Source organism: Strix uralensis, chromosome 4 (assembly GCF_047716275.1).
Source record: "Strix uralensis isolate ZFMK-TIS-50842 chromosome 4, bStrUra1, whole genome shotgun sequence".
Taxonomy (NCBI): domain Eukaryota; kingdom Metazoa; phylum Chordata; class Aves; order Strigiformes; family Strigidae; genus Strix; species Strix uralensis.
Window position 1 is genome coordinate 27616876 of NC_133975.1, and position 12961 is coordinate 27629836.

The 12961-nt window shown below is 35.5% G+C and overlaps 1 protein-coding gene across 5 annotated transcripts in view; it reads right to left on the bottom strand.

The window, feature by feature from the left end:
- The window catches only part of ATP8A1 (ATPase phospholipid transporting 8A1), a 130109-nt gene that overhangs the window by 31297 nt on the left and 85851 nt on the right, over positions 1 to 12961 (bottom strand). For all 5 annotated transcript variants that reach the window (XM_074866075.1, XM_074866073.1, XM_074866076.1 and 2 more), the window contains 4 exons: positions 7279 to 7353; positions 7029 to 7151; positions 4472 to 4550; positions 419 to 480 (listed from right to left, as the gene is read on the bottom strand). In XM_074866075.1, the coding sequence (XP_074722176.1) occupies positions 419 to 480; positions 4472 to 4550; positions 7029 to 7151; positions 7279 to 7353 (339 nt within the window). The remainder of the gene's footprint in view (positions 1 to 418; positions 481 to 4471; positions 4551 to 7028; positions 7152 to 7278; positions 7354 to 12961) is intronic.

Sequence of the window (12961 nt, forward strand, 5' to 3'; positions counted from 1 at the left end):
ATTGAGAGAGGGAGAACAGAACTGTATCTTCACAAGTCCACAAACCAGTTCCATATACAATAACCTGGGATTTCTCCAGTGCAGAAACTTACCTTAAATTAATGAGCATGCTAATTAGGGAATTGAAAGTCCCAGTATTTAAAAAAATAGATAGTTTCCGGTAAAGAACAGATGTATCTTCTGCATATTTCTTAAACTGCTTCGTTTTAAAAACTGGGATTAGAATGCAAAATGCACTTCAAAGCTTCTCAAAGAGCCATTCAAGAGCCATTTCTTATTTATAAGGCACTACAATGAATCAAGTTTTCTATGTAGAGAATTATAAATAATAATAAAACCACGTCTCTTTAAGAGTTAAAGATAGAGGCAATATAGATAGTCAGCTGCTAGATCACCAGATAGCTGTAGGAAGACTTACAGTGTATACAGTGTTACCCAGGAGCAAGTAATCTGAAGTTTTACCACTGCCAAATACGGTACCTGTAAAAAGAAATAGTGACAAAAATAAAAGCATGTAAACATTTAAATATCCGTAATAGCACTATATATATAAAAAATCTTATTTTTGGTACAGAAGACATGGTAGCACTTCCTACAGGGTAAACCCAGCAGATTTCATCTTGAACTGTACTGAACAGTAGACATCTATGACTTTTATAATTGTTAGTCCTTTAAGACACTCAGTGTCTTCAGGAATTACGCTAGAAACACGAGATTTTTGTAACATCATATACCAATATGAGTAATATTGATTTCAGTAATAATTCAATTAGAGTGACTTTTACAATCGGAGATACAGTATCTTCCCTTCAGAAAAATATGAAATATAATAGCTATAGTGTACATTTATTGTAACATATAAGTACGCAGAAAGCTTAGAGAGTCAGATTGTCACTGATTCTGGATATTTTTGGTATAGAAACTTATCTTTGCTCTTATCCATATTTCTGAGATTCAGTTTAAGTAAAAACACAAAATATACTCAATTTTAATTCTTGAGATGCTTGTTATTTGCAACATTTTCAAAATTTACCCAACTCAAATCTGTGGATTCATATAAATATGCATCCATTTTGCTCATATGGATCCACATAGAGCATTTATGCAAAGAATCAATGCCCTAAAGAGATGTGTTTGCATAAAAATCACATCTACTGTGGTTCTTAAGTTCAGAACTCTGAAGCAGTACATTTATGCTTATTTAACAGAACTTATTTTTATGACTATTGCTAGAGTACAGGCTTTTCTGATCCCAGTTCTGTGAAGGCTCTTGGCAGACATGGGACAACGCACAACTGAACTAGAGGGAATTCCTCATTCTCAATCAGAATTATTGCTACATTTTTACGTGTTCAGTTCAGAAATGCTTTTAGCATTTGAGATTGTTCATATACTGCAACTAAACCAGGGCAGTCACTCTGCTGTAAAGATTCTAATCACTGGGATATTGCTTTTTACTTCCATCACATAAAGAGATATCAAAATACTGTGCATGGAGAAGGGAAGGATAAAAGTATAAGACACCAAAAAAAAAGAAAAATAAACCCCACTAATGCTGAGAGAACATAAGGAAAGACGTTTTAAAAAAGCTGTGTTGGGAGAAAGAAGAATAAAGGCATTTGGGTTTTTTTTGGGGGGTGGGGTTGGGGGAGTGGGTTTAAAACTCCTTCTACGGGGCTGGCCAGAGAAAGGTGACAAGCAGATAAAAATGGTCTGTAGTTGAAAACATTTATTTTTCCACTATCCTCAGCTAGCATACGGTATATTAAATGCTGCTAATTAAGTATGTTTTCATGTTTGTATCCAGTGTTTTTCCAGCCTTCGTATCACCTTTACACATACTTGAAATGAAATTCACCTCAGTGGTGGATGAAGAGTACTCCTTTCTAAAAGCTTTTCAGGACCTGTAAAGCCAGTTTATCACAGGAAAAAAAAGTTCTATTTATTGATATTCTGGAAGAGACAGCAGGTGAAAGTTCACACAAAAGAACTGAATAAAAAAGCTTGCAAATAGTTCTCCTTAACTTAGTCCTCTCCCATGGCAAGACAAGGAGCTCACAATGGCTGTCTCCTTAGGTCTAGTGATACTGGTTGCCTTCCGGGCACTTCCCGATTTAACCTCCTCCCTGAACAGGGTTGCACACCACAAAAGACTACAAGAGCGCTGGAAGCCTGAAAACAAAGCTGAGACCATGACTCATTTTAAAGGTTATACAAAAGAGGGGGCAGTTGGTAGGTTTACTCGTAGCTGTAAGTTTGGCTTCTGTCATTTACTATTATGTTGGTAAAATCGCATCAGAAGAAGCTTCTGTGAAGATTTATGTCCTTGTCACTTTTCATATCCACATGACAGTACACAGAGTGCAAAGACTGTAGTTTTGGGTACTGTACAATGGCTAGGTCCCATGAAGCAAATTCTGACAAACAATTCTTACAAATCCATACCTATTGTCTGATCACAAATTTCTTGGTAGACTCTACTACAATGTGTGCAATTTGAGATTTTCCACTTGCAGACAAGAAAGAGGTGGACAAGTGAGACTAAAGAGTACACAGGAGGAAACGGTCAAAAAAAAGAATGACTGTGAACTTTGGGAGTTCTTCATGATCTTCCAGATTTGATTTTCAATGTTCTAATAAATACCTGATCAAACATGTACTCTCTGCTGCTTAACAATATATATCTAGCAGTAAGCATAATGAGGATAAAACAGAGGAACAGGCAGTCAGCTAAGTCTGTTCCCATTAGTCAGAGCACTGGGACTCAGCATTCTTAGGCACTCTTGCACTCAAAGCTGAGCTATCCCCCATTCTTCCCATTCCTCCTTTCATGTCTCAGGATCCTTCTGCACCCTTTCTTTGCTAAAAGAAGGTGGAGGCTGAGACTTGTTCTCAGAAGTTCCTCTCTCTGGTGGATCTTTGTGGCAGGCATCAGTTCCTCCCTAGGAAACCAGTAGCATTATTTCCCTTTCCTCTTTACACACACAGTCATCAGATATAATTAACTGTAGCTCCCATCCTATGCTCATTTCCCCTTCAAGCAGAACTCTGTGCACTATCCAGACCCATGGCAGGTACTGGTTATACGGTCCACCATGTACACAATCCCTAGGTCCCATTTCTACTCTCCTTTCTCACCTGGTCTTTTTCTAGGAATGAAAGAGAAAGACAGAAGGCAACGTGTTCAGACTTAGAGATGGCCACTTTCTAACAGGTCAGTTCTAGCCCAGGGGCTGTGAGCAGAAGAGGCCTGCGCTGTATAGTGCTCTCACAGGTGCTCGTGCAAGTATCTCAGCTCTGCCATTCACACATGAACTCTATTCTGCAACACCACATATATTCATTTAACATTTCTCCATCATGTAATGCATAAAGTTCTCACACATTGGCTACAGCTTTGAACAGGGATTTTGGTTTGGATTTGAGGTTGTGTTGTTAAAGTATGCATTGACATTTTGGGAGCTCTTTCCTCCTGGGCTGTCTAAACCTCTCCAATGCAAACCACTGCCACTGAACTCACATCCAGTGTGATGTGAGTGGCCTTTCAGAGAAAACAGGCTGCCACCTACTCCCTTTAACCCATCAGAAGTTACTGAGTATAAAACACTCTGCAAGAAATCTTCCCCTTAACCTTTTTCGGCACAGCAGCTGTGATCATCTTGCTCTCATTTCAACAGTTCCAAAATATCCATGAGAATACTTCTGTCCCCTATGCCAGGGCAGACTGCCTGGCTGTATCAGGAAAACTGAGAAGGGTACTGATTTTACAGACAAGCTGCAGGGTACACACTTTTTTTTTCCCTCCCCACAAAGTGGAAGCAAAACAACCCCCCCACCCCTATGAGAGCTAACACACAAACATGCCCACAAACTGGAAGCCGTGCTTTCAGGTTTGCTCTAATTAATAGAGCTTTACTCTCAACCACCCTGTTTCCTTCTGCAGCTCAGATGCATATACAAGAGTTGAACTGGAAAAATGACAGGACTGAGCTGTCCAAGATGTCCCAGTTTCCTCTGTCTCACAAGCCTACTCATATAGATGTAAACTAACGGGTTAGTATGCCCTTGAAGTAACAGGAGAGAAAGTATACACACCAGAAATGAAAGTTTACAAAACGTAGGAGATGCTGAAAGGGACAGTAGTGATTTAGGATCTTGTAGGTATTTATCATGGTAATGTAGTATATAAAAAAATAGCATAATTAAATAGCAATCTCTTTTTTTCCATCTTGTTTCAGTTTACTTAAAACCTATTTATATAGTTTCATGTATATGTACATAATATTACTCTTACTTTTAAACAGATTTTAAATAAAACATTTTAAATAGATTGCATTTTCTCTAGTTCTAGAAATGGTATCTTGAAATTTAATCACACAAAACTGTTATTAAAGTTTTCCTAAGAAAAAATAAGGTATATAGATATTTTGTACCTTTCAACATTTATATTTGTATTTTTCATAATACTTACCATGCTGGAGGGCTTTTAGTGGAAACCAAAACAGAATGAATGAGTGGAAGAGGCCATTTAAACAATGAACCCAGAAAACCTAGGGGAAAACAGAGAATCCATGAGAACCATTTGCAATAAACTAGCTCTGTGAACCCTGACCTTTCTTTTTATCTGTGTGTTAGATTCACAAAATGTGTTTCTGTCAGGCCACCACTGTGAAGTAATATAACTGACAGGCACTTTCTGCCTCTTAGTTCTTCATGGGTCATTTGTTTATTTTTATGTTTTGGAAAAAAGTGTGTATTATCACCTCCTTTTAATTTCAAATCAGAAGGGAAATTAAAATGCATACATATGGGAATATCATCAGAAAAATTAAACTAAAGCAGACAACTGGAACAATTGCTACATTCTAAGTAGGGAATTAGAGGACTCTAGCTTTTATAATTTATGCTTTGTGTAATAAGAAATTTCGATGGTAGAACAATCAAAATCTTAGTTTTACATATACCTACCTACATATTTCCAAATACAAAGGAATTACAAAAGGATAAATGGAAGTATCTTCCTTAGATTTCTTCTTACATGCTCCATTCTTGAATTGCATAGCTTCATATTAACCTTCCTTTAATGTATTTGCTAAATAATTCAAATTTTACTTTCAAACTTATTTTCATTTGTAAAATATGCCTTCTGCAAAGAACTGTATTAAGTTGAAGGATAAACAAGCTATTGATGCTTTCCATAATATATTGTATAAAAACATAAAAAGACTCAAAAATATGTAACCCATTTCCTTCAGTATAGCAATCATGTTTTTTCATTAACAATGCTTTTGACTACCATAGCCTTTATTGTAACTAACTGATGTGTATTATGACTGTTAAGGTGTTCAAACAATTGAAATTAAGTTGCCTGCCTCATAACATTTTCCACAATGTTTCAAAGTCTTTTGTTAGATTATACAACTAACTAGGTTGTACAATCCAATTTACACTCCAATACTTTGCACATTTGAACTTGTGCTACTCATTAACCTTTGTCTCTCCTTCTTGCTATGTCATTACCAGAAGTTTTTATTTGACAGAAAGCACAGGTGGGTGCAAGAAAAATTAGTTCTACTTTTCCATTTTCTTGACAAATTCTTATTGTTCCATGCTAATCCTTTAACCTCTGTCATGACCTCATAACCTTTGATCCTTTTTACCATAACAAACATCTGCATCAACATTCAAGGCAGTAAAGTTTCCAAATCTTTAACACCAACTATTCAACTTATATAGGTGGGAATTTTGTAGCTGGGAAGTTTGCAGACATTTACTCATAGCAAGTGTTATACGGGAATAGTCAAAGAATTTCCAATGAAGTCAACAATACATCTGTGCAATAATAAAAATTATAGGCTTATTTAAAAACAGAAACATCCAACAATTTTAACTCATGACTCACATTATTTATTAAAACTATCACAACACGAAAGTGACTGTATTAATGGACCATGAAAAGTCTGATATTTGCAAAGCATTCACAGTGACACAATAAACTATTTTCCCTAGTTTCCTTACAACTTCCCAGGTTTGTTTTCGTAGGTGAAGGGATGAAGTAATGAAGGAGAAAAATCTCATATGCTTTAGTGGACAAAGATTAGTTTAGACAAATAATTTTATATATACAGAGGTACTCCAGTTTTACAGCACAAGTGGCACAGATATGAGAGGTAAGTATGCTCTATCAGCTCTGCACATCTGCCACAGACCGTCACATGTAGGCATTAATTCAATGACAGACTGAAAATGTCCCCAAGTTCAACATACAATGACATTACTTGAAATGTCCCAATTATATTTAGAAAAATCAAATAAAATCAGAAGGAACTCTTTCAAACGTCATGGTATTAATGAAATTGCCTATTCAGGAACAAGTTTTAATTTAGTTTTTTTAAGAGATTATTTATGGACAAATCTGTAGAAACTGTATATTTTAAATATTAAAGAAACCTACATTCTTCTACTACTTCTTGTACTAGTCTCTCCAAGATGAATGTTGCCCATTTCCCATCAAAAGTAGCCTCAGATTCTTTTTGATCCACCCTGACATGTTCTTAACTGACTCCAAGTATTTTTCTCCAAAACTCAAAATTAAACCATAAAATCACAACTCCAAATTGACAAAGAATAGTACCAAGTCCCTCCCTCTACAAATCTAATGACAGCTCTTATTGTCCTCTGCAACACTTCTCCACAGGCTTCAGTAATCCATTTCCATATAACAGTACAAATACATACAGCTCAGCGACAGAGAGGTCTAATCACTTCTGCCTATAGAAGACAGCTTTATTACCAGCAGAGAAAAAAAATCATGGCTGAAAAAAAATAAAATGCTTGCTGTCCATTTCGGTACTTGCTGAAAATGGATAAATATTATTTGCACCACTCACAGACAAGTGGACAACTGGAAATAGTGGTAATAAAAATCCCTGACATTTTTAATTATGAGCAACATGGAACAAAAAGGGTAACTATACTGAATTCCTATTAATTTCTGCTTTAATTATATTTAATTTTTTAAAATCTACCTTAGTATTAAAGTCCAGTGCATTCTGGGAAGTCTTGTATAACTCAGGATATTTCAGCATGTTTTCTTTTCGGCAGGATCTCTCAAATATTCCAAGAGTTAGTGGAGGCATTGCTGTAAACATCTAGTAGATGGATTAAAAAACCACATATTGTAAAACTTCAGAGGCAAGGACTTGCTTAAAGATTGCTTACTCAAGAAACTTTCATGATTATTGTTGAAAATAATGGAAAACACATAAATCATCTTACCACATTGTAAAGACCTATACACCATCTTTCAAAAAGAATTTGTCCAGAAAAGCCATTGACAAATGCAAACCAGATCTGAAAAACAGGAGGACTGTGTATTACTCAAATGTCTTGCAAGATACGATATGTAGATTTCTTCCTTAGCTTCACAAAAAGGGGTATCCCTAGAATACATTTACAACACAGTTGAAAATGTTCTGGTTTAAATCTATTTAAAAAAAAAAAACAACCCAACTTGCGTTCAAGAACAGATAAGGGGAAATCTAGTCAAATATGTGAGCAATTCCATCTAAATATGAAAACACCTAAAGGAGGTAGCTGTTTTCAGAAGAAATGTCATGCTCTTTAAGTATTTAAGAGTGATTTAAGTTCACTGCATTTGTATTGTACTTAATTCTTAATGAAATAAAAATTCTGAGAAATACGGGGTGGGAATTAGATTAGATGCAGTCATTGTCTTATCATTAGCAAACCTTCTAACTAACACAATTCATACAGTAAGCTGCAGTTCGAAACTGGAAACTGTAGTAATATTCCTTACTCATACAGGAAACTCATGAGAGGATGAGGCTTTACCAGAGCACTAAATCAACTACAACTCTTAGTTAACAAATACTAATTCACCTACAGAGTACTTTAGAGAGGCAACCAGACAGCTCTTTCATTGTGTAAGTTTTATCACTTTTTGCTAAAAAGTTAAAAAAATATTAATTTGAAAGGCACAATAACACATCTTCTTATGTTTTTCAGTATAGAATGCAGCATGAGTGCTTTCTTCTATTTCTTCATGCTTATATATTAGTTCAATGACAAAGTGGAGAAGCAGCATGTCTAATGAATCTTTATTATAAGTTACACTGAAACTATATTGCCTAAGACAAACATCAAGCTGTAAAGTGACAGAAGTTAGGATTATCTCAACAACATTCTTCTCAATATAAGACTCATTTTTCAAGTGAATTTTAGATGCCACTTTGCAGAGACTTTGCTGCAGTTCACATTTCATTTGACTTTATTATGGAAGCATGAATGGCTACAATCAATGCGTACGTTTATTGACACATACCCAGGCTGGCCTCCAGATGACCAGATATTTTTATCACGTGGTGGAATGTTTGAACATGTTTGTTAATACTTTGAGATGGAAACCCCCCTGAAATTAGCAACTACTAACACTAAAAATGGAAGGTAAAATCCAGCCAAAATTGCTATTTGTTCAACCAATAAATGAAAAGTACATAGATTTCTTGGTGGCCACTTACTGGAACAAGATTGCATACAGTCATGAATGTTAGAGGCTGCAATACAGAGATATAGAACACACTGAATTTTCTGAAGTCTTATAATTCTAAATGTCTTTACTTTGGTTGACTTAACAGTAACAAGCACTATTTTCTAACCTTTTAGTCTATTCACTGAAAAGACAGTGAAATTACTTTATTCCAGCTGAATCAGATTTTTATAAGCTCGTGTATTTTGATTTTTGACTTTTGAAATAGGAGTTATGATTTAGCTGTGATGAATTTAGCAGACATTTGTTAGCAGCAGTTTCTCAGTAGTTGAGTATGAGGGAGTGAGATGAGTGCATAATCGGTTGTTCATGAACAACCGATTATGCACTCAATAACAGCACAGCTTTTTGGATGCTTTACAACTAAGACAAATGTGTGAACCTAATTCAGAGCCTCATTACCACTGCTGGACTCCCACTGTTGTGCTCCTCAACTGCCTCCTCTCATTTCAACCTTCTCATCATACATAGTTCCTACATTATTTCACTCCCAACCTAGGAAGACTGCTCTTAAGAGAGGAGTGAGGGACAGATATTATCGATTTATCCCTTATTTTTTTTTCCTGGTTTGTATCAAATACTGGAGTAAATTTTAGAATTCTTAATTTCAAAGGGTTAGGGTGGTGGAAAAGGACAGTTTTAATAGAGAACATGTGACTCAGTAGCAGGGCATAAATATGTGTACATCTTGTTGCTGGTAATTTCAGACAGTGTTTAACAAAAGCACTACTCTCCAGGAAGAAAATAAAACAGACCGCAAGTAGACACATATTTGACCCTTCATAACCAAGGAGTATATGGAAAGAATATTAACTTTCTGTTGTGATTTAACTAGCAGTCAAAATGTTACAAAACAAATTTATAAACAAAAGGCCTAAATACATGTACTGAATCTATTCCACATATTCACTACTATTAAAGGTAAGCGATGTTAAGCAACACCTGAAATTGTTTTGGAGTGACTGTTTTAAAGAAATGCAAATATTTAAGAAGAAATTTTAATTTGCAATGGAACAACATATATGAAGTTGCTACCAAGCCTCTCAGGAATGCTATGCATCATATTATTCCTTAAAAACCCTGTTGCTTTCAACTTTATTTTGTGCAGAATTTAAGTTAAAATTTTCAAGCTTTTTAAACTGAAAACAGTTTTACTGTAGAATTATAAAGAAATCCTTTAAGGCATAATATTAACTTCCTGAAATCTTAGCATTTACTTTCTTCCAAAGAAAGCATGGAAGTTGTAGGCATTTTAGTTCAGTTTAGTGTAATAAGGAACTGGAACACATCTTGGTGAGAGCTCTAGGTTCAGGCCAAGAAGAAATGAAATTTGGTAGCACCCCATGGTTCTAAAGTCCTTGCTGAATCTATCTAAAAATGGCTGGGAAAAGAAACCTTTGAATGTGGCCAAAACCAATGCCCCCTGTAGTAGAAACACTACTGTTTTGTGTAATACCAGATACACTACTTTAAGAGACAGAGCATCTTTAAGCAGAAACATGGATTTTCTACTGTTTACAAGATAGTATTTGAATGTTTACATTAACACCACTTATGGCTCAAAAATAATTAGCAGATCTAGGGAGGAAAAAAAAGCAGGAAGGATAAATACAGCCCTCATCTCAAACTGTATGAGGGGAAGAAAGTACGCCACCTACTTACCCTAACTTCTGAACCTTAGACCCTCTTGTGCTCTTAACCGTACATAGAAAAACTACTATGGAGCTTACTATATTATTAATAGTAACAGTGACAAAATCACTTGCTTCACAGTGGGAAATTTATTCATAGACAAGTGTATTTCATCATAATTATGATGCACAATGAAGGCAGCTGTACCTGCAAAATAAGTTTTTAGGATATGTTGTATATGATACTAATTTAGGAGCAGACTCAGCCACTTCTCTCTTAGGGCGTAGGTCCTACTCTAAGAGCTCAAATTACTATTCCAGTACCCCTATACAGAAGGACAGGTGATAGGTGTTCTTAAGAAGCAATTTAGACTATGTAAGTGAGGGGAAAGTGAAAATTCAGACCCTTTTATAGTTTAATGGCTGCATAATTTCCATTGAAAATGAAGGATTTAGGTTTACAGCCTATCCAAAATGAGATGGGCCTCAATGCAGATCCTTGTATTTCTAAGTTTTCAAACCATATCATGCAAAGAAGTGGGCATAAGCACAACCACTTTCTGTTGAGTGTGTTTTAAACTGAACTCGATTCTCTCGGCATACTTTAAGTATGCTATGGCATGTTGAACAACACCACCTAAACTCTACAGCTCAGAAGCAGTGTGAGTTTACACAGAAAGTCTGCTCATGTTTGGGGTTATGCAGATACCGGTCTCAGTATGACCACAGGCATTCATATGATGTGTCAGGCAAAGGAAATCTGGAACAAAAGGGTAAACTTCAGTTATGGACAGGAGCAGCAGAAAGTGTGTAACTCAGCAGTGGGATGACAAGGGCTTGGGAGGGGGAAAAAAACCCCCAACCAAACCATAACCATCATCCAACATTTACTGAGTGAAGAAGAGGCTGTTACAGCCCTAATTACTTGGTATAATTGAATTGTTTACGTAGTATCACTTAAATTGGTACAAATGGCCATGTTTAAGGATCTGTGACTGAACTTCAAATGTAAACTCCATGCATGTTTCTTCTGTTTGTGTCCCGGTCTCTTTTGTTTGAATTTGCCCCTACGGGAAACATGAATGAGCTATGCAGATCTTAATTTTTTTTTTTTAAATTTTACACCTTTTTTATTTAACATAAACCAGTTATTTTATGTTATTACTAGTTATTAATAAGTAGCAGAACAAAAAGTAGGAATAGGAAAATTTTGTCCCTCTGATGTTGGAGATTTGCTTAACTTCACAAAATGAGTAGTTTAACAAAAGAGTGTATGCAGTATAATTTGGTAATTATAAACCCCAATCCAATCGACAAAGGAGTTCTCAATCGCTAGATCAATCGTAATCCCAACCATCATTATGAAGTAATGAAAGCCCCTCAAAATAAGTATGAGACTCTGCATAGGCTTATCCTATGTGAGCGTGCGGCTCAGTACAGGCTTAATAATGCACATTAGCAGACTATTAGAAATTCAGAGTCTTCACTTGCAATTTATAACGATACTTCAGAATATAACCTCTAAAGTTTCTGTGACTAGTCCCATGCAAAAGATGAGGTCCATGTTTAAATATCTATAGAGTCAAGATACAGAGTAGAAAAAGTTATTACAGGTCACTTCTAGTTTCTTATGAATAGGAGTTTAAATGTCAATAAACCCTAATCAGTGTGCAGGAGTATTACTACAGACCTTTACTGTTTTCTGAACCAAGAAAGAAATGGCACTTATTTCGTATCACCCCACAAACGCCTAGGAAAAAGGCTGTATTTTAGATTAAATGGAATCCATTACATTAATTGTTTGATTAGTATTGAGCAGATAATTAAAAATATAATATGCATCTATTAAGTAAAGGTAGGTATTTTTAGTTATTGTCAGCTAATAAAAGGAAACTTATTTAAAGCAACTTCCAGACATGCCTTTCAAAGTATTATTTTCTAAACTCCAAGACGGAGAAGGCGTGGCCACAAAAGCTTCACAGACATTTTCCTGATGTAGCATTTCTGCATATTAAGCAGCAGCTTACAAATACTCATTGAGCTCTCTGCTCCCACGCTTGATCTGTACAAAAAACTGAAAAGAGAGATTCAAGACTGGCAGTTGTCCTTTCTAGAGACATTCAATGATGAATTTCTGCCCATTCACTCACAGTATTGACATGAGCTATTAACATCTGTGAAAGTTTTTTGAGCTGACAAATGTTGGGTAGACAGGAATTCAAGTAGAAGTCATCTTGTCTTCCAGAGAAGGTGTATATGGTAAAATGCTTGTATGCATTATATATAAAGGGTCATAACCCATATAAAAATGACCTCTTTGCCCGTCCATCTGCTCAGGAAGCAGACACTACCTCTTCTAGTCTTTTGTATTTTCAGACTATGATCTCTGTACCTTGCATTTAACTTTCTTTCACAAAGAATACAAATAGTGCGATACTTACATGTATATTATAAATTTACAATGTATTTACAGGTGACAATGACAGAAAATTAAGAAAGATAAGGTACTATGTTCTAAAGCCAAACTTCATATGTTTTCTATAAACACAAAGTTTATAGAAATTAATACTGTTTTTTCAAATACTTCAAGAGCTACTACTAATCAAGTACTTCTGAAAGTCTGATCATTTAATCAGATATTCAGCTTTTGAAATGCAGGATCCAAAGTTTGCCATCACTTCTAAAGCAAAAAAGGATCTTTAATTGATTTGCTTTTTCTGTGGCTTCCTACTTTATGTTTTTCTAAATAGGCTACAACCTT